Below are 21462 nucleotides of genomic sequence, written 5' to 3'. Positions count from 1 at the left end.
CTACAAACTTCTCCCTGTCCTCTCTGCTGATCTGCACAGGATCTGACAGGGCCCCAAGGAAAGGGGAGCAGGAGCCAACACCCCACAGGGTGCATCTATGAGCGCAGGGAGCGGGCAGGACGGGGCCATGTGGCCGGCCTCAGAAGAATGGCCGCCCCAGGCATGGGACGTGGCACAGGGTCAGGCATGTGTGCGGACATCTGGATGGCAGGGTCTGCCTGTTGCCCCGCAGATGAGACCCCAGGTGCTGCCGTGTCTTCCAGCGTTTCATGGAAAGCATCCGCAGAAATCCAAATCAGTTTCCAATTTTCAGCAGTGAAAGCGGTGCAAATTGGTCACCAGAGATGACACAGTCCTGGAATCACCCCCAGGACCAGGGAGCCAGCCTGTGCCATCCGTCCGTGCAGGACAGCCGCCTCTGCCACCCCCAGGCATCTGGCACCAGGCACCCGCCTCTGCCACCTGCTCATGCGGTGCACCCGCCTCTGCCACCCGCAAAGCATTTGGCACTGGGCATCCACCTCTGTCACCTGCTCACGTGGAGCATCTATCTCTACCACTTGTTCATGCGGGACACATGCCTCTGCCACCTGCCCGGGTGGGACACTCACCTCTGCCACCTCCCCACGCAGAGCACTCGCCTCTGCCACCTGCCCGTGCAGAGCACCCAGCTCTGCCACCTGCCAGGTACCCACCTTTGCCACCTGGCCCATGTCGTCCATCGTGGCTTTCTCGTGTGGGAAGTGTGAGAAGGCTGCCTCCACCTTGGCGATGACGGCATCGACGTCTACAGCTGCCTTCGGACATCCTCTAGGAAAATAAAAGGTGGGAATGCTTTGGCTTGTGGCGGGCGGCAGAGGGTCTTCTTTCTTTGTCTGGACCTAAGGAACAAAAGAGGTGACATCTCAGTTACAGGGTGATGCGAAACCCTCTCTGAGAGCAGCGAGATGAAGTCACGGCTACCCAATCTAGGCACAGCGACCAGACAGTCCCACGCTACAGCTGGGGCCTGAGCACAGGGCTGCAAGCCTCAAGAAGCAAACCCCGCAGAGGGCGTGTTCATTACAGGCTCCTGAAGACCGACCGTCAGAGAGCAGGACAACCCGCCAGGCCACCCCCATTTTAAGTCTTGACCCCACTGAGCTGCCTCCTGAAGGTCAGTGGGACCAAACGGAGGGATGCAGGCAGGGTGTCCCATTGCGGGTCAACAGACATGCTGCCCTGGCCCAAAGGCGCCCCCTTCAAGCACAGCCCTGCCCCCTGCCCTGTCCTAGAGCACAGACCTGTCCCCTGCCCTGTCCGAGAGCTGACCTGCCCCCTGCCCTGTCTGAGAGCTCAGACCTGCCCCCTGCCCTGTCCTAGAGCTGACCTGTCCCCTGCCTTGTCCTAGAGCACAGACCTGTCCCCTGCCCTGTCCTACAGCACAGACCTGTCCCCTGCCCTGTCCTAGAGCTGACCTGCCCCCTGCCCTGTCCTAGTGCTGACCTGCCCCTGCCCTGTCCTAGAGCTGACCTGCCCCCTGCCCCGTCCTATAGCACAGACCTGTCCCCTACCCTGTCTTAGAGCACAGTCCTGCTCCCTGCCCTGTCATAGAGCTGACCTGCCCCCTGTCCTGTCCTAGAGCTCAGATTCTCCCCCCTGCCCTGTCATAGAGCTGACCTGCCCCCTGCCCTGTTCTAGAGCAGACCTGCCCCCTGCCTTGTCCTAGAGCTGACCTGCCCCCTGCCCTGTCCTAGTGCTGACCTGCCCCCTACCCTCTCCTAGAGCTGACCTGCCCCCTGCCCTGTCTGAGAGCACAGACCTGTCCACTGCCCTGTCCTAGAGCACAGACCTGCCCCCTGCCTTGTCCTAGAGCTGACCTGCCCCCTGCCCTGTCCTAGTGCTGACCTGCCCCCTACCCTCTCCTAGAGCTGACCTGCCCCCTGCCCTGCCTGAGAGCACAGACCTGTCCCCTGCCCTGTCCTGGAGCACAGACCTGCCCCCTTCCCTGTCATAGAGCTGACCTGCCCCCTGCCCTCTCCTAGAACTGACCTGCCCCCTGCCCTGTCCGAGAGCACAGACCTGCCCCCTGCCCTGTCCTAGAGCTGACCTGTCCTAGAGTATAGACCTGCCCCCTGCCCTGCCCTAGAGCTGACCTGCCCCCTGCCCTGTCCGAGAGCACAGACCTGCCCCCTGCCCCCGTCCTAGAGCACAGTCTTGCTCCCTGCCCTGCCCTAGAGCTGACCTGTCCCTACAGCAAAAGCCTGCTCCCAGCAGCAGGAGTCTTGTAAGGAATTGAAATCTTCAAGTCCTAGGAACAAAGTTGTGCCTCAGGGCATGGTTTAGCATCCACTGAGAATCATGAGTTTGAGTTTTCACTGACCAGCTGTGCTAGCCAGAGGCACTGCCCACCGGGGCCCATGTCTCTGGTGTGCTGGGTTCTCCAGCTAGGTCAAGCCTCTGGCGGGGTCTATAGCAATAAAGGGACCCGCTAACATCTGCAGAAGAGCGGGTCCCTGGTAGGGGATGCAATTCAAGGCCTGCCAGGAAACAGCACCTGCAGCACGTCAGGACACGGTACTGGTCAACAGCACCCACGACCACAGCCGCCAGAGCCCACCCCCACGAGCACATCCAGGCAGGGCGGCCCCACCCACGGGCAGAGGCAGGCAGACTTAGGGCTGCCCCAGCACCAGGGAGGTGGTGCCCCACGCAGGCCGGGGCACAGATGCGGCGAAGGGCGTGCATGTGCTCAGATGCCTCTCGGCCGCTGAGCACACCCTCCACGGCTCGCCACGCACACACTGGCAACCTGTGCTCACCACCCGTGGAGGGCTTGTCCACGACGGACCCTCGACAGGGGGCTCAGGGCCCAGAGCGGCCTGCGAGCTCACTGATGCACACTGGGATGTGGGCTGCAGAGGGCCTGGAGGGTCCCCAGCACGGGCCTGCACCCTACTTCGGGATGATGGCAACGGCCTGGGACCGACATTTCACCCGGGCCAGGCTGTGCCACACTGAAGGGTGCATCTCCTCCACCCCGCTGCCCACGGCCTGGTCCTCGGTTTCCAGTTTCTCCACCCGGGGCTGCCCCTCGACCTTAATTCCTTCCTGTGCTTGTTCACTTCCCCAAGTCCTCAGTTTCCTTCTGGTGGTGCAGAGTTAATTGGGCGTAGGTGCCTCGACATCAGGCAGGTTAGGGGGCAAGGTGCTGGGTGGACACAGGGGAGGGGTAGGGTTAGGGACAAGGTGCTGGGTGGACACAGGGGAGGGGGAGGGTTAGGGACAAGGTGCTGGGTGGACACAGGGGAGGGGGAGGGTTAGGGACAAGGTGCTGGGTGGACACAGGGGAGGGGGAGGGTTAGGGACAAGGTGCTGGGTGGAGGTGGTATGAGGTCCGAGCCGTCATGCCATCCAGGGCGACCACACCGGGCCTCAGGGCCAGAGCTGCCCATGCCTGACGGAGACCACTGCCTGCATTTGCAGAGGGGAAGAGAGGCTGGATGACAGTGGGCCCCCAGGAGGAGGTCCGGGAGGAGACGCCCTGGGCCCATCCGGGCCTCGTCCTCGATTGCACACACTGCTCAGAGCTCAGGCCTCGACACACAGGAAACCATGTCACTCTGCATAGTGGGCGCTTTCTTCTACTACCCAGAGTGTCTGCCAGATCAGGTGGGCTAGAGGGGACTCGGGGGACGTCTGGGGGAGGGTCAGACGTCCACGGGGGCTTCACTTCTTGTGAAGGGGTCTCTCAGGCCCTCCGTGTCTCGGGGCTGGCATTCAGCAGCTCCTAGGAGACCTCAAGGATGACAAATCAACGTGCGCCCCAGAGCCCAAGGCCAACGGATACTCCATCCTGGGGTGAATTCCCTGCAGCAGCCAACGCCAGCTCGTCCTCACCATGCAAGGCCTGCCAGGCTGTACCCACTGGCAGGACGGCCTCTCCCCACCTCCACGGCCACCAGCAAACCCAGGTGGGCGACACGCCATGTGACAGGGACCTTGTCCCCACCTCATTTTACCCTGAAGGTACCACAAAGGCAGCTGTGCAGCCTGCCCCCTCCCTGTGCCGAAACAGTACAGCTATGTCCTTGTGCAGGCCCGTACAGAGACCCTGCAACGACGGGAGGTCCTAAGAAGACCCGCCCAGCTGCTTCCTGTCGGCCAAGTCAGGCGACCCGAAGCTGCTGGACTTCAGCACCGCAGGGCGGCACTTCTTCCCCCAGGACACGCTGCGACGTGAGGATGAGAGCCCTGCCCGGGCTGCAGGCCCTGCTGGGAAGGGCCCCCAGCCCCATGTCTCAGTGTCCCTGCAGGTGCCCAGCCCCGTACCTCAGTTTCCCCATGGGCACCCACCGTGTACCTCAGTATCCCCACAGGTGCCCAGCCCTGTGCCTTGGTATCCCCGCGAGTACCCCACTCTGTGCCTTGGTATCCCTGCAGGCGCCCAGCCCTGTGCCTCAGTATCCTCAGAGGCGAGCATACCCCTCACACAAGGCTCAGAAGAGGGTAAGGACGGGCCCTGCCGGTGGGTACCTGGTGAAAGCAGCACTCCCACCTGGAGCTCTACTGGGGGCCTGCTGGGGGTGGAGGCAGGGTGGGCCCCAGCGGCTGTGTGGGTGGGAGTCCACTTGTAAACGGGACCTTGGCCGGCGCTGCTGGCTCACGTGCCCACACAGAGCAGGGATGGCATTAATGAGACATGGCAGAAGGTCTTGTAAGCAGAGACGGGACAGAGAGGAAAACACAGGAGCACCCGAAGCTGGAAACCCACGGAACCCAGAAGAGAAAGGGGAAGGAGCAGAGGCCGTGTGCACTGCCAGGGGCAGAGGAGTCAAGGGACCAGGGCTGCCTGCCAGCCAGGAGACAACAGTCACGGGGGGGACGCCGCCTGGCCCATAAGACCACGCTGCTGAGTCAGCCCTTTGGGTAGGCTGGATTTAACTACTACTTACGACCCTCTCGAGGCAATACCAACAGCAAAGAGGGACTGGAACGGAAGTGCTGGAGGGGTTGTGAATTCAAGGACAAAGACACAGATTAACCTGGGACTTGGAAAAAAGTGTGTGTTGACCCTTCTAGAACAAGCGCCAACTTAATCAAAAGGGGCGCTTGAAACTGATAAACGCAAAGTAAGAAGAATGGTGAAAATAAAAGCAGCAGGAAAGGAGTGGATTAAAGGAAATACAAAATAGGATGGTAAAAATGAGTAAAAACAGATTAAAAAGTCATACACTCAATATTCCTGTTAAAGCACAGAGATCAGATTGGAAAAGGAAAACATTTATGGGGAGATCAACATTTTGAAAAGGAAGTGAAAAGCCGTGCAGGCGAACACAGCAAAGAGCTGAGACGGATGTAAAACCCCCAAGGCGGGCAGGGATGGCCCGTGTGAGCAGGACGGAGCTGCCAGGAGGGCTGGGTCAGCAGGACACAGGCAGGGGTGGCCCGTGTGAGCAGGACAGAGCTGCCAGGAGGGCTGGGACAGGAGGACACAGGGGCAGGGGTGGCCCGTGTGAGCAGGACGGAGCTGCCGGGAGGGCTGGGACAGGACACAAGCTCCTAAATTCAGTGCTGCAGACGGCACCTCCTGGCACCCACACAGACCCAGGCCCGGGGAGGGATGGTGAGCTCTTTCGCAAGAGGAGCCGGTGCCGAGCCCTCAGCAGAGAGAGCCACTGGGGGACGGAGGATGTGGAGGAGTGCAATCTCTCAGACACAAGCAGGTGGCGTCCCGCTCTCAGCTTATACACCACGCACAGGAGGCCGGCAGCCCGGGCAGCACTTTTGAAAGATAGATGGATGCTGAGACCCCAGCGAGGGGAAGCTGACCAGGGTAGGACACGTGGGGTCCAGGAGGGATTCCAGAGCAGGACTGTTCTCCACAAGGACCCAAATGCAGGGCTCTGCTGGTTTCCCAAGGCCCCCAAGCGTGCCACGCAGACGCGGCCCGCACCTCTGGAGCGTCCAGCACCCCAGCCCCACGCCCAGCACGGCTCCGGGACTCTTCCTGAGCGGCTCCAGGGCACTCGAGCTCTTGTATCCCAGGATCAGGGGCTGCGACCCGGCAGGCAGCACAAGGCACGTGCACTCGGCAGTGTGGTGCGCACAGAAGCCACCGCTGGCCGTCCAATGTGCCACGCTTCTGCTGCAGCGTGCACACTGCCGACGGACGACACGTGGCGAGGCAAGCCTCTGTGTGCACCTCCCCGCGTCTGTGCTCTGACCTGGGAGCCGGCAGTGGGTCGTGGGTATGCCTGGCCCTGAGCCAGGGGCTCCACGGCTGAAGGAAAGAGCTAGGATCTGGAAAGAGCCACAGACGCAGCCGGGCCACGGGAAAGGGGCCGCCCACCTCCCAGCAGGGCCCAGGGCCCCAGGTTCTCCAAGGGCACCTACCCGGGGGGAGATTGTTCCTGGGTGGAGGGTGGATGCCCAGCCTGGGTGGGATGGCAGACACACGGACACGGCCTGGGGTAGGAGAGGAGGGCAGACAAATGGACGTGCAACCCAGGACAGGAGGGTGGAGAGAGGGACACAACCTGGGACGGGAGGGTGGAGGGATGGACCCGGGACAGCAGGGCAGAGAGAGATGGATGCGCAGCCCAGGGTGAGTGAGGGGAGATATGGACATAGCCTGGGATGAGAAGAGGGACGGACACACAGCCCAGGGCGGGAGGGTGGAGGGACGGACACACAGCCCAGGATGAGAGGGCACACAAACAGATGTGCAGCCGGAACAGAAGGGCAGATAGGTGGAAGCACAGTCTAGGATGGGAGGGTGCAGGGACGAACACGCAGCCCAGGACGGGAAGTCAGACAGACAGACGCACAGCCTGGGACAGGAGGGCAGGCAGACAGATGCACAGCTTGGGATGGGAGGACAGAGGGACATACACAGCCTGGGACAGGAGGACATTCAGCGGCTGTGCAGCCCGGGATGGAAGAGCAGACAGGATGCCCAGCCTGGGACGGGATTGCTGACACTGGCACAGCCCAGGGCATGAGGGTGGAGGAACAGACACACAGCCTGGGAAAAGAGAGCAGATGGACAGACATACAGCCCAGGATAGGAGAGCAGACAGATGGCTGTGCAGCCTGTGTTGGGAGGACAGACAGATGGACGTGCGTTCTGGGTGGGAAGGCAGACAGACGGATAAACAGCCTGGGGGAAGGGCAGAGAGATGGATGTGCAGCCTGGGTGGGAGGGCAGATGGACACACAGCCTGGGTGGGAGGGCAGACAGCCCCGGCAGGCAGGGACATCCAGGCTGGAGCCGATTGGGGCTGCTATCTGAGCTTGGCGGCTGGCTCTGTATCTGGCTCAGACATCACCAGGGCTGACACCAGTTCTGCAAAGGTGCTGTGGGTGGTACCAACAGGCGGGCGCCAGGCTGAAACCTCTGAGCATGCACACACACACCGGCCCTGACACATGGACTCCACAGCATGTGCACACGAGTGTGCACTCACTGTGTGAACACTGATGGATGAGTGTGCACCCGCACACCGGCTCTGACACGTGGGTTCAACAGTATGTGCAGATGAGTGTGCACCCACTGCATGGGCACTGATAGACAAGCGTGCACCCAGTATATGGGCACTGATGTGTGTGTGCCACCACGTGGGCACTGGTGGACAAGTGTGCACCCACAGCATGGTGCCAACAGAAAAGTATGTGCCCAGCACCCAGGTATCAATAGATGAGTGTGTGCCCACAACACAGGCACTGACAGATGAGCGTGCACTCACCAAGCAGGCTCCCATGAATAAGTGTGCACCTGCCATATGGGAACTAACGGACAAGTGTGCACCCCCCGGGCGAGCACTGATGGACGAGTGCACCCACCACATGAGTGTGCACCCACATGTGAGCACCAGCACGCGTCTCACCAGAGGTGAAGGCAGGTACTGACCACCCAGAGGAGCTGCCAGTGCAGTCAGCCAGCCCAGGGCCCCTCAAAACACAGAGGGCCTGCGACACGCCAGGGCGAGCGTGGGGAGGACGCAGGAAGAACCCACGGGGGCAAGGTCAGAGGGGCGGACAGGGCCATGGTTCCCACGGCAACCAAAGTGACAGCCCAGGTGTTTCCCCAGGGCACAGACAGAGGATGGTAGGCAGGGAAGCCAGGGGTGCAAGAGCAGACACCTGGCCCAGGCACAGAGACCGCTGCCCTCCATGCACTGACACAACCCCACGCACCGAGACCCCCGCCCTGCACGAGCTGACAAAACCCCACGCACCGAGACCCCTGCCCTCCCTTGGAGCCCCCCGCCCCCTGCGCTGCAGCACCTAGAGGACTAGTGGGCATCCCTCCCTCCAGGCGGACGCACGCTGGAATACCCACAGGGCAGGCTGAGGCAGAAGGGAACTGCATTGACAGGGACAGGGAGGGGGCTCGGATGGATGCAAGACAAGGACAAAAGGGAGGCTGCGGAAGTCGAGGAGGGCGACACCTTTGTCAGGGGCTCACTAGGTGTGACAGATGACCACCGTGAATGGAGGTGCAGGACGGGAGAGGAGGTGCTGGCCACAGGACCCAGAAGTGAAGCCCTTCCCCATGGCCCACATGCTGAGACCCCAGCCCTCCCTCAGAGCAGCCACCAGCCACCCAGTGTCTGGTCGGGGGCTTCCTCCATGCCACCCCCACCCTCGTGTGGCCAATGCCCACTCGAGGCCACCCCTAAACAATGGACTGTGAAGACAACCGCTGAGCACCACGCCAACTGCCCACCCTGACAGCTCACTCTGACTGTCCACCCCGCTGCCCGCCTGCCACCCTGGCCGTCCACTCCAACCATCCAACCACTACTCCAGCCGCCCACCCTGGCCATCCACCCTGACTGTCCACCCCAGCCCATTCACCTACCCCGACAGCCCACTCCTACTGCCTTCCCGTCACCCCAGCCGCCCTCCCCACCCACACTGGCCGCCCACCCCAGCCGCCTACCCCGACTGCCCACCCCAGCCATCCACCCCGGCCGCCGTGCCTGCCCAACCCAAGAACACCCACAGCCAACAACATCCGTCCACTCGCAGGAGGCCCAGCAGCGTGGGAACGTGTCTTCTGTAACATGACACAACTTTCTGTTAGAGGAATTCATGAAATTTGTCCCCCAAGACGCGATTTTTGTATAATCAAGTCTCCCTAGGGCAGTGTGTGTTTCCCTGAGTGGCTTCTGCCCCAGCCTGGGAAAGAGGACGCAGGAAAGGGCCCCTGGAGTCCATCAAACACGCCTGCTCCCCACGTAAGAGAATGCCGTGAGACGCGCTCCCGCCACCCCCAAGCAAGTCACTGCGCTTCGGTTTCACTCTCAGGGTCTCAAACGATAGTTCTAAGGACACTTTCCTTAAAGACAGAAGTCAATCTACAACTCTCTCCTTCCGCAGAAAAACTTACCCAATTAAAATAGCAGAGTAGGCCCTTTTTTTATGTTCAAAATACCATGACTCGGTTCAATCAAATTTTCTGACCACTGAATGACGTGAATTCCTCAGACAGAAGAAATGCAAGTTTTCAACATGCCCCATGCCCCGAACCCCGACACAGAAGGGGTGCCTGCCCTCCTGCTGGTCATGCAGCCCTTCTCCTCCCCTCGGGCCTCCCTGCCGGCCATGCAGACCCTCTCTTCCCCACGGGTCTCCCTGCCGGCCTTGCAGCCCCTTCTCCTCCCCACGGGATGACTACATGTATAGGCTCTCTGCAGACACCCTCCTCAAAACATATGCACCTAAATTCCCACACAGTGTCCATCTCAGTGCCTGGGGGAAACACGCAAAACGAAGGGCTGGTACCTCTATAGAGAGGAAGGCTGGCACCCCTTTAGGAAGGAAAGGCTGCACCCCTCTACAGGAAGTAAAGGCTGCACCCCTCTACAGAAAGGAAAGACTGTACCCCTCTATAGGAAGGAAAGGCTGGCACCCCTTTAGGAAGGAAAGGCTGCACCCCTCTACAGGAAGGAAAGACTGTGCCCCTCTACAGGAAGGAAAGACTGGCACCCCTTTAGGAAGGAAAAGCTGCACCCCTCTACAGGAAGGCAAGGCTGTACCCCTCTACAGGAAGGCAAGGCTGCAACCCTCTACAGGAAGGAAAGGCTGTACCCCTCTACAGGAAGGAAAGACTGGCACCCCTTTAGGAAGGAAAGACTGCACCCCCTCTACAGGAAGGAAAGACTGGCACCCCTTTAGGAAGGAAAGGCTGTACCCCTCTACAGAAAGGAAAGACTGGCACCCCTCTACAGGAATGAAAGGCTGCACCCCTCTACAGGAAGGAAAGACTGCACCCCTCTACAGGAAGGAAAGACTGACACCCCTTTAGGAAGGAAAGACTGCACCCCTCTACAGGAAGGAAAGACTGGCACCCCTTTAGGAAGGAAAGGCTGCACCCCTCTACAGGAAGGAAAGGCTGCACCCCTCTACAGGAAGGAAAGGCTGCACCCCTGTACAGGAAGGAAAGACTGCGCCCCTGTACAGGAAGGAAAGACTGGCACCCCTCTACAGGAAGGAAAGGCTGCGCCCCTCTACAGGAAGGAAAGGCTGCGCCCCTCTACAGGAAGGAAAGGCTGCGCCCCTCTACAGGAAGTAAAGGTTGCGCCCCTGTACAGGAAGGAAAGGCTGCGCCCCTCTACAGGAAGGAAAGATTGCGCCCCTCTACAGGAAGGAAAGACTGGCACCCCTCTACAGGAAGGAAAGGCTGCGCCCCTCTACAGGAAGGAAAGGCTGTGCCCCTCTACAGGAAGGCAAGGCTGTGCCCCTTTAGAAGGGGTTAAGATCCCCTTCCCTAAGGCACGTCAGGCAGCTCTGCAGGAGGAGTGCTTAGTTTTGGGGGCAGCGTGGAGCCCCCACGGCTCACCCCGGCCTACAGGTCCACACTTCCCGACACCGCCCGCTCCCGGGAGGCCGCCGGCCGCACACCTGCACTTGCCGGAAGGCCTTCAGTCTCTTCTTGAAGCGCGAGGGGAGGACAAAGTCGCAGCCCCGCGCCAGGAGGGCCAGCTCCTTTCTCAGGTCGGGGTCCTGCCGCAGGGACAGCTCCCGGAGCCTCATGCTCTCGGCTCGCATGGGTGGCCGGGCCGGGGGCCTGGGCGGAGCAGGGGCCGGGTGGCAGCTGCCAGGGCGGGCGGGGGGGCTCCGCAGGCTGCAGCCAGCTGGCCGCGGCGTGGGGACCAGCCTGGGGCTGCATTCCTCAGGCTGGGGCCTCCTCCCAGGAGGCGGGGAGGGGCTGCACAGTGCCCGGCCTGCAGGGAGGCCCTGCCCCAGAGCAGCCCCCACAGCGGCCCGGGCCACTCTGAGCAGTTCCATAGTGACCCCTGCCCCCAGAGCGTCCCCTGTCCCTCAGAGCATCCCCTGTCCCCGAGCGTCCCCTGACCCCCAGAGCGTCGCCTGACCCCCAGAGCGTCCTGTCCCCCCGAGCAGCCCCTGACCCCCTGAATGGCCCATCCCCCAGAGCAGCCCTGCCCCTCAGAGTGTCTCCCCAGAGCAGCCCCTGACCCCCAGAGCGGCCCAGCCCCTCCAAGCAGCTCCATACAGTGACCCCCGCCCCCAGAGCAGCCCCTGCCCCTCGGAGCATCCCCCCAGAGTGTCCCTGCTGAGCAGCTGGCAGAGTGTAGGCCTGGACCACTGCCCAGGTCACTGAGGATGAGCTCTGCAGAACACGTGACGGCATGGAGCCCAAGGGGACCCACTGCTCGTAAACGAGGGGTGCACGTCTTCACCTCCCACGAGGAAGGAGAACAAAGGGTTCCTCCAAGGAAACTGGGTCCATGGGGGCACGACAGGGCAGGAGGCTAGGGAGAGCCGTGAGGCCCCATGCAGGGAGCAGAGCTGCCACCCCAGGAAGGCAGCCAGGTAGGCACCCCCAGTGGCATGCCAAAACCAACTGCTCAGGTCCACTTCACAGAACACACTCAACACACACACACGTCAGCTGCAGCTCTCCAAAGGCCAGGAAAACACACAGGATTTAGCTCTTCTACCATTTTGTATTTGGACAACTAGACTTTGGGGGACATACTTAAAACAAGAAAAGAAGGGCATGGGAGGGTGAAAACAGGCTGCCCTGGGAACATCCAAATAAAGTTTGATGTCTCTGACGCACAGCCTCTGCAGCTGCTGCCCCAAAGGCCCTGTGTGAAGGCTGTGGACAGCTGTGGAAGGTCAGCCCCCACCGGGAGCCACAGCAACGCATAGCAACGCAGCACTCACACATACAGGAGAGCAGAGGGCAAGGCCAGCCCCCAGGCACAGCAAGGACAGCAAACTGACGGACCAGGGACAGGGCTATAAAATGGGCCATCTAAGACCTTTCCCCAGACACGGTCCTGCATGGACAGGAAGCCTGAGCTGCACCTGGGTTCTAGTTGGCTTCTTCTACCACGCTGCCCGCGCCAGGACAAAAAAATATTAAATGAGGAGCCAGCCGAGAAAGCCTCCTTCCCAGGGAGACAGCCTTGGGATGGGATGCAACACGAAGGGATGTGGGGGATAGTTCTGAGCGTGCGGAAGTGTGCAGACAACATGCAGAGAGCAGGCAGAGAACACAGAGAACACAGAGAGAGCAGGCACAGAACATGGAGAGATCACGCAGAGAATACATGGAGAATGGAGAGAGCATAGAGAGAATGGGCAGAGAACATGGAGAGAACACAGAGAAAGTGGGAGAGAGTGCAGTGTACGGGCAGGGAGCGTGCACAGGAGAGAGCGCAGTGGGACGGGCAGTCCTGAGCAGCCCCTGCGAGGCCCATATGATCCACAGACCTGAGTCGTTCAAACTTCACCCCTGCCTGCTACCCTCAGCACAGGATCCCACTGAGCTCAGGACAACTGCCCGCTGCCTGGAACCCACCCCATTCCTAGTCGTCCCCTAAAGAATCAAAGAGCCTTGCAGGCCAGTCACTCATGCTCCTGGCCCCCTTCCCTGGTTCCCAGGCAGGGCAGCAGGGGCAGCCCTCGGCTCCCAGGACACTCTAATTGCTACGACCACCTTCCCGTCCCCACCAGGAGTGCCCAGCAGCCCAGAGCCCTCACACACCAAAGGGGCAAAGATGCCAAGGAAATGATGCCAGGGGAGGGCAAAGCGCCCACCCAAGACCCAGGAACTTCTATCTTTCCTCATCTACCCCTTCTCCTGACCATCAGCTTGTCTCTCTATACCCGACTCTGTCTCCTGACCCTGACCCCATCTCTTTCCTACTCCCTTCCCTTCCCTGACCCCGACTCTCTTCATCCAACTCCCTCCCCTGACCATGCCCAACTCTTCCCCTGACCGTACCCCATCTCTCCTCAGCTCCCACTCCTGACCCTACCTCTCCACCTGACCCTGACCCTGTCTCTCCTCCAACTTGCCCCTCTAACCCCAAGTCCATCTCTCCCGAGGCAAAGAGAATCAGCAGCCTATAAAAAATTTATTAACGATGTCCCAGTGGGTCTATCTGGCCAGTCTGGGGCTACTGTGTACCCCTATGAAAGTCACGTTTTAATCCCGATCCAGTCTTGTGTTCATTTAGGGTGGGCACCTTTGACTGGACTGTGTCCATGGAGACGGGACACAGCGGACCTTTTGGTTAATTACTCCCATGATGCTGTGACACACCGAGTGTGAGTGTGGCCCTCTGATTTGAGGGAGACGTGACCCACCTACTCAGGGTGGGTCCTGTTGAGTTGACTGGAGCCCTTTAAAAAGGGAAACATTTTGGAGAAACCTCGGAGGTAGAAGCTTAGAGAACAGTTGCTTCAGACCCAACATGAGACCCAGAGATCTGGAGATGCAGAAAGAAAACGCCCCTGGGGAAGGTGTTCTGGACCCATCAGCCTTTCTTTTTTTTAAATTTATTTATTAATTTAAAAAAATTTAACAAACGTAATAAAACATTAACATAGATAATCAGTAATTCACAATATCATCATTTAGTTGCATATTCATCATTTCTTAGAACATTTGCATTAATTCAGAAAAAGAAGTAAAAAGACAATAGAAAAAGAGATAAAATGAAAACAGAAAAAAAAAGATTATACATACCATACCCCTTACCCCTAGCTTTCACTGATCACTAGCACTTCAAACTAAGTTTATTTTAACATTTGTTCCCCCTATTATTTATTTTTATTCCATATGTTCTACTTGTCTGTTGACAAGGTAGATAAAAGCAGCATCAGACACAAGGTTTTCACAATCACACAGTCACATTGTGACAGCTGTATCATTATTCAATCATCTTCAAGAAACATGGCTGCTGGAACACAGCTCTACATTTTCAGGCAGTTCCCTCCAGCCTCTCCCTTACATCTTGAAGAACAAGGTGATATCTATTTAATGCATAAGAATAACCTCCAGGATAACCTCTCGACTCTGTTTGGAATCTCTCAGCCCTTGATACTTAGTCTCATTTCTCTCTTTCCCCCTTTTGGTCAAGGTTTTCTCAATCCCTTGATGCTGAGTCTCAGCTCATTCTAGGGTTTCTGTCCCATGATGCCATCGGCCTTTCTTGAGTCAAGGTGTCTTTCTCTGATTGCCTTAGTTTGGACAGTTTTATGGCCTTAGAACTGTAAACTTGTAACTTAATAAACTGAGTTTTTAAAGGCCATTCCATTTCTAATATTTTACACCTCGGGCAGCTTTAGCAAACTAAAACATCGTCCAAGGAAAGCAAGCTTGGTTGGACAACGCAAAGTCAATGAACCCAGCACTGCACTGACAATCATGGGATCAATAAAGACTTGATGAACCCTGCAGGCATTCACGTTAAAAATGCTCAAGAAACCAGGAGCAGAAGGGAACTTCCTCCAACCTGATAAACGACGTCTACAAAAAAAACTTTGTAACTGGTAAAAGTGAGGCTTTCTTCCAAAGACTGGGAACGAGAAGGATGAGTGCTCTCATCACTTCTGAGTGCAGGACTAGAGGTGCTCATTGGTGCAGTTGGGCAAGAAAAAGAAATTAAGGGCAAACAAACGGGAAGAGAAGAAGTAAAACAGTTTTTATCCATAATGACATGGTCTTGTGTGCAGAAAATCCGAATGAATCTCTCCATAATTACGAAAGCTAAGAAGAGTGTTTAAAAGCTCATGGGACACGAGAGCAACAGCATCTGCACATGCCAGCAATGCACAATTGTAGGTGAAATTAAGAAATGATTCCATTCACAACAGCATCAAAAGAGTAAAATACTCAGGAATCAGCCAAACAAAAGAACTGCAGGGGCCAAACACCAAACCACAAACTGCTGAGAAAAACAGAAGGAGACGGAGACAGCTGCAGAGATTCTCGTGTCCACAGACCAGAAACCTCAATTCTTCAGGAGGTTCTGGGGACCAACGGGCCGCCCATGAAACCTCAGCAGAGTCCTCGTATCAACACCAGTGAGGTGTGTTCTGGTTTGCCAGCTGCTGGAATGCAATACACCAGAAACAGAATGGCTTTTTAAAAGGGGAATGTAATAAATAGCTAGTTTACAGTTCTAAGGCCGAGAAACTGTCCCAATGAAAACAAATCTATAGAAATGTCCAATCAAAGGCATCCAGGGAAAGATACCTTGGTTCGAGAAGGCCACTGAAGTTCAAGGTTTCTCTCTCAAGTGGAAGGGCACATGGCGAACACAGAGTTTCTCTCTCATCTGGAAGGGCACATGGTGAACACAGCGTCATCTGCTATCTTCCTCTCCTGGCGTCCTGTTTCATGAAGCTCCCCAGGAGGCGTGTTCCTTCTTTATCTCCAAAGGTCATGGCTGGTGGACGATTTCTTGCAGCTGTGTCATTCTGCTCTGCTCTCTCTTGAATCTTTCTTTCTCCAAAATGTTTCCTCTTTCATAGGACTCCAGAAACTAATCAAGACCCACCCAAATGGGTGGAGACACGCCTCCAGCTAATCCGGCTTAACAACCACTCTTGATCGAATCACATCTCCCTGGAGATGATCTAATTACAATTTCAAACATTCAGTACCGAATAGGGATTAGAAGAAATGGGTGCCTTTACAAAATGGGATTAGGATTAAAACACGGCTTTTCTACGGCACCTACATCATTTCAAACTAGCACAAGGCGATTCTAAAGTTTACCCAGAAATGCAAAAGACGTGGCAAACTCAACAACTTGAAAAAGAACACAAAGGGAAGACTGATTTCACACCTACTTCTAAGCTACTGCGGTGAGACGGAGTGGTACTGGGGTCCAGTCAGACATGGAGACCGGGGGAGAGGAGCAGGGACTCCAAGACCAAGACTCCAGAGCACACACACAATTAACTGAGAAAAGCCAACTGTTACACCAAATCTATATGTCTCCTAGAAGAAACATCAAAGAATATTCTTTTTTAATTAATTTAAAAATTTTTTTAAAATACCAAAAAAACACCAAACGCAAACATTCATAACTTCTGATCATTCCGCTCTACATATATAATCAGTAATTCACAGTATCATCGCATAGTTGCATATTCATCATCATGATCATTTCTTGGAACATTTGCACCTGAAGAATATTCTTTTGATCTTGGGCTTGGCAAAGGTTTTTACATGACAGACTACACTTTCAAGATAGAAAGAAAAAAAAAAAAGACATGATAAACATGATTTGCTAACCAGATTTTTGCTAAAGCTGTAGGAATGCAATATACCAGAAATGGAATGGCTTTTGAAAAGGAAATTTATTGTTACAGGTTTACAGCTCTAAGGCCATAAAAATGTCCAAACTAAGACATCCAGAGAAAGATACCTTGACTCAAGGAAGGCCGATGTCTGTCTCACAGGAAAGCACGTGGCTGGTGCTGCAGGTCCTTGCTCCTGGTTCTGTTGCTTCCAGCTTCTGATGCCAGTGGTTTCCTCCGTGAGCATCTGTGGGGCTCACTCAGCTCCTCCAGGACACAACTCTGGGTTCTGGCTCATCATCATCTCATGGGGAGATACATGGTGACATCTCCAAACGTCTGTGTGTAAGCGTCTACTTTCTAGGTTGGCACTCCAAGCATCTCCAAACATCGGTGTGTCTAGGAGCTCTGAAGCAACAGTTTTCGAACAGCCTGCATCTGAGGTTTCTTTCAAAGACTCCAGACCAACCACGAATGGGTGGAGTCACGTCTCCAGCTAATCGAAAGGCAACCACCAAAATTGGGTGTGCACATCTCCAAGGAACAATCCAATCAAAGTTTCTACCCTAACTGGCCCCACAAGACTGATACGAATTAAAGGCTTTTCTGGGGTATGTAAGAGTTTCAAACCGGCACAATGCATGTGAAGACAAATGCACTCAATACAAACACAGATACTCTTTAGAATAAAATCTCTTACTCAATGAGCAAATATATGCTCTTTTAGGACATTACACATGTAAAGGAGTGGGACTTATTTTCTATGAGAAAATGCTTTTCTGATCACCTACACTTAAAAGCATAACTAGTAACACAGGAAATCCAATAAATAAGAAAATGATCCAAAATTTGGGCTAAGGACACCAAGGGTCCTGACAGTGTTGTATCTTTAAAGCCATAACTGACCCCCAACTCTGTTAGGTTAAAGTACCTACGAGTGAAGGTCCACAGGGGCTGACCCTGAGGTCTACACATGGGACCTGTGAAAGCCCACGAGAGAAGACTCACTGCACACAGGCTCCATAGCCCTGGTCTGAGGACCTCTGGGCAAGTGGTTCTTGGCTGTGTGCTCTCAGGACATTCAGCGCCCCTGGCCTCACCGTGCTCGGTGCATGCATGTGGCTCCCTCCGGCCTAGCTGTGACCAATGAAAATGGCTCCAGAAGCTGCCAAGTGTCCCCTGGGGGAAACCCCTCCACACACCCAACCGAGTGGGAATCACTAGAGTGGTTAATACGCTCATTTTCACTTCCACAATAGCGAGCCTCAGCATGACACGGCCTGAACTTTTATCTAAGCCTTTGAAAATAGAAAGACCCTACAACTGGAGTAGCTTATGTAAGACTAGTAAGTTACGATAAAAACCTAATATTTCAGAAAGTGTGAACCTTCAAAAGACACTGCACTTTTTTTTCCCCTCGCTGAAGCCAGTATTTCAGCTTAATCAGAGCTGAGGCCAAGCAAGCTCCTACGTGGGGAGCCACAGTGCTGCTCTCCGCCTCTTCACACTCTCTGGGGAGCCGCCGAGCCAAGGAAAAAGGACAGTCCAGGTGCTCCCTTCCTAAGAGCATCAGACACCACTGCACTGAGTCGACAGTGCGCTGGTCTGCTGCAGTGGACACCCACCCCACCTGCACGTCCCCCAGCCCTCCCATCTCTCGGGCCAGAAACAAGACCCTGGTGGAGAAGGACGAGGTCCTGGACCATGGCAGGCCCTTCAGCTGGTCCTGCCCTCTGTGAACTGGTGCCCCTGGCCAGGGCCTCACGCTCCTCTCGCTGAGTGAGTGACTGTCCTACTGTCTGGCCTCGGCATGGAGACCCCGGCACAGCGGCCTGGGGTACCAGCCAGAAAAGCCCATGTCCAGCCCAGGCCCGTGGAACCTGGAACCCTGGGTGGGGCTGAGCCACATTTTCACCTCTGATTCTGGTGACTGAGTCTGAGAGCCCAGGCCGGGCCTCAGGGTGGCCGTGGGGTGGGAGTGTTCCCGAACTGATTACAGCAATACACAGGTGCAGGGCTGCTATGGCGTCTCTCCTACAGAGCCTTTCAAAGATGCTTCTGCAAAGAGTTTACAAACCCACAACCTCGGGACCCAAACTCTGAGACCTTTCCACAGTAAAGCCTTGAATTACTGACAAAAACCATTCCCTATGTGTAAACCAATAAAAACAAAATTACTACTGAAGCAGTCATATTAGAAAATGGTGATGGGGGTAGGGTGGGAGGTGTCATCTATTGTTTTTCTCTAGTAAGCGGTCACTAAAATTCCCTTAAAGAACATGCCATCTGGCCCTGGAAGAGACGGCACCTCTGAAAGTGCACAGATCGGACGACTTTTGAATCTGACCTGCCCTCTTGCAGCACCTACCAACCAGGTCTTTGCTCACAATTTTCTTCTGAAATGAGAGAACCAGATTCCACCTCCCTTCCAAGGCCTGACGACACCCAGACAAACCTACGGCCTGGACACAGGGAAGCCTGCCCAGGGGGTCGCAATGCAGAGGGTGGGTCCCCACGCTCCTGCTCCCCACCCTTGCTTGTGAAGGGTAAACACAAATCGATAAGAAGTTAACTTTCCCTGGTGCAAAGTGTGAAAAACACTCTTCTCCACCTCTGCATTCAGCACGTCCCTGAGAAAACCTGAAGTCCTTTCTCTGCCCTTTGAGGTGTATGCAAACCTTCTTAGGAGGTGGTGAAGCCCCCTGCCAGCTTTACAAGGAGGAATGCTGTCTCAAGGCCCAGTCTCTGAAATGGAAACACCAAGGGGGCGCAGAGCCTGGTTCCAAGTTGCAACCTGAACCCAGTCCTAAAGATCTGGCAAATCTACCTTTCCTTCACACAAAGACAATTAGCTAACACATACGGCACCACTCAGGGCAGCGGGATGGTGGGGGTTCCCCAGGCCTGGGCACCCTAAATCAGAGCTCCCCAAGACTGACAAGTGAGAACCTCTCATGGCAGGACAATGGTGGAAGGGCACTCCATGTTCCGGGCCCCCTTAATCAGAGCTACCCAAGAGTGAGGAGTGAGGACATCGCAAGATGACAGGATGGTGGGTGGGTGGGGGTTCCAGGTCCCCTGAAACCAGGGCGCCCCAAGAGTGAGGAGTGAGGACCTCACAGGACAGCGGATGGTGGGGGGAACGACTCCAGGTTCTAGGCCCCCTTAAACCAGGGCTCCCTACAAGTGGGCAATGAGGCCCTCTCAGGGTAGCGGGACAGTGTGCGTATGGGGTGTCTCAAGGTCAGCCTTCTGCGGACAAGCCCCTTCCAGGATGCCCCAGGAAAGGAAGCCCCTACACACAGCTGCAGGCGGAGGAGAGGACTTTCCCTCCTGACTGTGAGGTCCCAGGCAGGAAAGCTCACTTGGACTCAAGCCAATCCCCATTATCTCAAGAAACTTCACCAGCACAGGCATCCATGAAAGAAAAGGGAACACACGTTTTTGGATGGTGATCAACAGTTGTAAATATTTTACTTCTACTTGCACAAGGATCCTGCACAGAACCAACCACGAAAAACACTCCGTTCCAGGTACTGACCCTGTAGTCTGCACAGTGACCTGTATGCACGTCCACAGCAGGTTTACACACCACAAACAGACTGCACAGCCCTAAGGTCCCTGGAGCTGGAATCGACAGGAAACTGCAGTCACCACAGACCATGGCACCGACCCCAGGAGAACCACCACTGACCAGCAGCCATGGGACTGGATCTCAAACCATCTCCTAAGCGGAAGAACTGTGAGCCCAGCTCCGCGAAACCCCGAAAACAAAGTACAGAAAGCAGACTAGGATTCTGTGGGTACCACAGCGCCCGACGGTCAGTTTTGCAACACTTGGGCCCCGGGGGGGGCGGGGGGAGTGGACCCCACGCCTGGGCATCCGCAGCGCCCGACGGTCAGTTTTGCACCACTCGGGCCCCGGGGGGGAGTGGACCCCACGCCTGGGCATCCGCAGCGCCCGACGGTCAGTTTTGCACCACTCGGGCCCCGGGGGCCGGGCGCGGCCCCCACGCCTCTCCCCGCCCGGCCTTCCCGCGGCAGCGTCGGCCCCACGCGCACGCGCGCAGGTACGGCCGGAGTTACCTGTGGCGGCGCTAGGAGGGGCAGAGACTTACTCCTCGGGTCCCCGCGGGCCTGCGCGCTCCTCGGGCGTGGGTCCCGCCGCGGGGGCTGGGCGCGGCGCTCAGGGGCAGCGCGGGGGCGGCCGGCTTCCGCGGGGCGTGGGGCGCGTGGAGCGCGGCGGCGGCGGCGGCGGGCGGGGCGGGCGTGGGCCCGGCGTCCCCGCCTCCCAGGGGCGGCCCGGCAGGCGCGCGGACGCGGCGCAGGCAGTCGCGGAGCATGGCCTGCGTGCTGGACTCGCTGAGCCAGCACAGGAACAGCTCGTCCACCTTCATCTTCAGGACCGGCTGCAGCACCTTGCCGGGCGGCATGGCCGGACCTGCGCCTCTCGCCCCGGGCCGGCGGCCGCACAGGGAGGCGAGGGCCGAGGGGCGGGGGCCGAGGGCCGGCGGCCGCACAGCGGGGAGGCGAGGGCCGAGGGGCGGGGGCCGAGGGTTCGGCGGCCGCACAGCGGGAAGGCGGCCTGACAGGGAGGCCCGCGCCGGCCCCGGCAGCTTCAAAACGGGCGCGCAGGCCGCGCTCCCACCGCCGTCGCTCCGTAGTGCGTCATCACGCCGCCTGCGTCATCGCGGCGACACGCACGGCCCCGCCCCCCGACGCCGCGGGGCCGCTCGCACCGGGCCGGAGTCTCGGCCGGGGTAGTTGGTGGTGGCCGGGGGTCCGGACGAGGGGACGGGGAACGCGGTGGGGGGGATGGGCCGGTTCCCTCCAGCCCTCTGCAGGCCTTGCCGCCCCTTGGCTCCCCGGACCCCGCTGGCGAGGCGGCCTTAGGACCGCGTAGGT

At 57.3% G+C, this 21462-nt stretch overlaps 1 protein-coding gene across 3 annotated transcripts in view; it reads right to left on the bottom strand.

Annotated features, from left to right (window-relative positions):
• Window positions 1-20990, bottom strand: part of LOC143671336 (serine/threonine-protein phosphatase 2A regulatory subunit B'' subunit beta-like) — a 56446-nt gene extending 35456 nt beyond the window's left edge. The window contains exons 1-2 of one of the 3 annotated variants that reach the window (XM_077146459.1): window positions 20676-20990; window positions 696-881 (exon numbers count right to left, since the gene is read on the bottom strand). In XM_077146459.1, coding sequence (XP_077002574.1) covers window positions 696-881; window positions 20676-20990 — 501 coding nt within the window. Of the gene's footprint in view, window positions 1-695; window positions 882-10890; window positions 11039-20675 lie in introns of those variants that run through there. The other 2 variants (XM_077146460.1, XM_077146461.1) reach the window with 2 other exon arrangements.
• Between the last annotated feature and the right edge of the window lie 472 nt (window positions 20991-21462).

This window comes from Tamandua tetradactyla, chromosome X, assembly GCF_023851605.1.
Source record: "Tamandua tetradactyla isolate mTamTet1 chromosome X, mTamTet1.pri, whole genome shotgun sequence".
Lineage (NCBI taxonomy): Eukaryota > Metazoa > Chordata > Mammalia > Pilosa > Myrmecophagidae > Tamandua > Tamandua tetradactyla.
The sequence above is the reverse complement of the archived record's forward strand: the minus strand, read 5'-3'. Positions and strand labels throughout refer to the sequence as shown.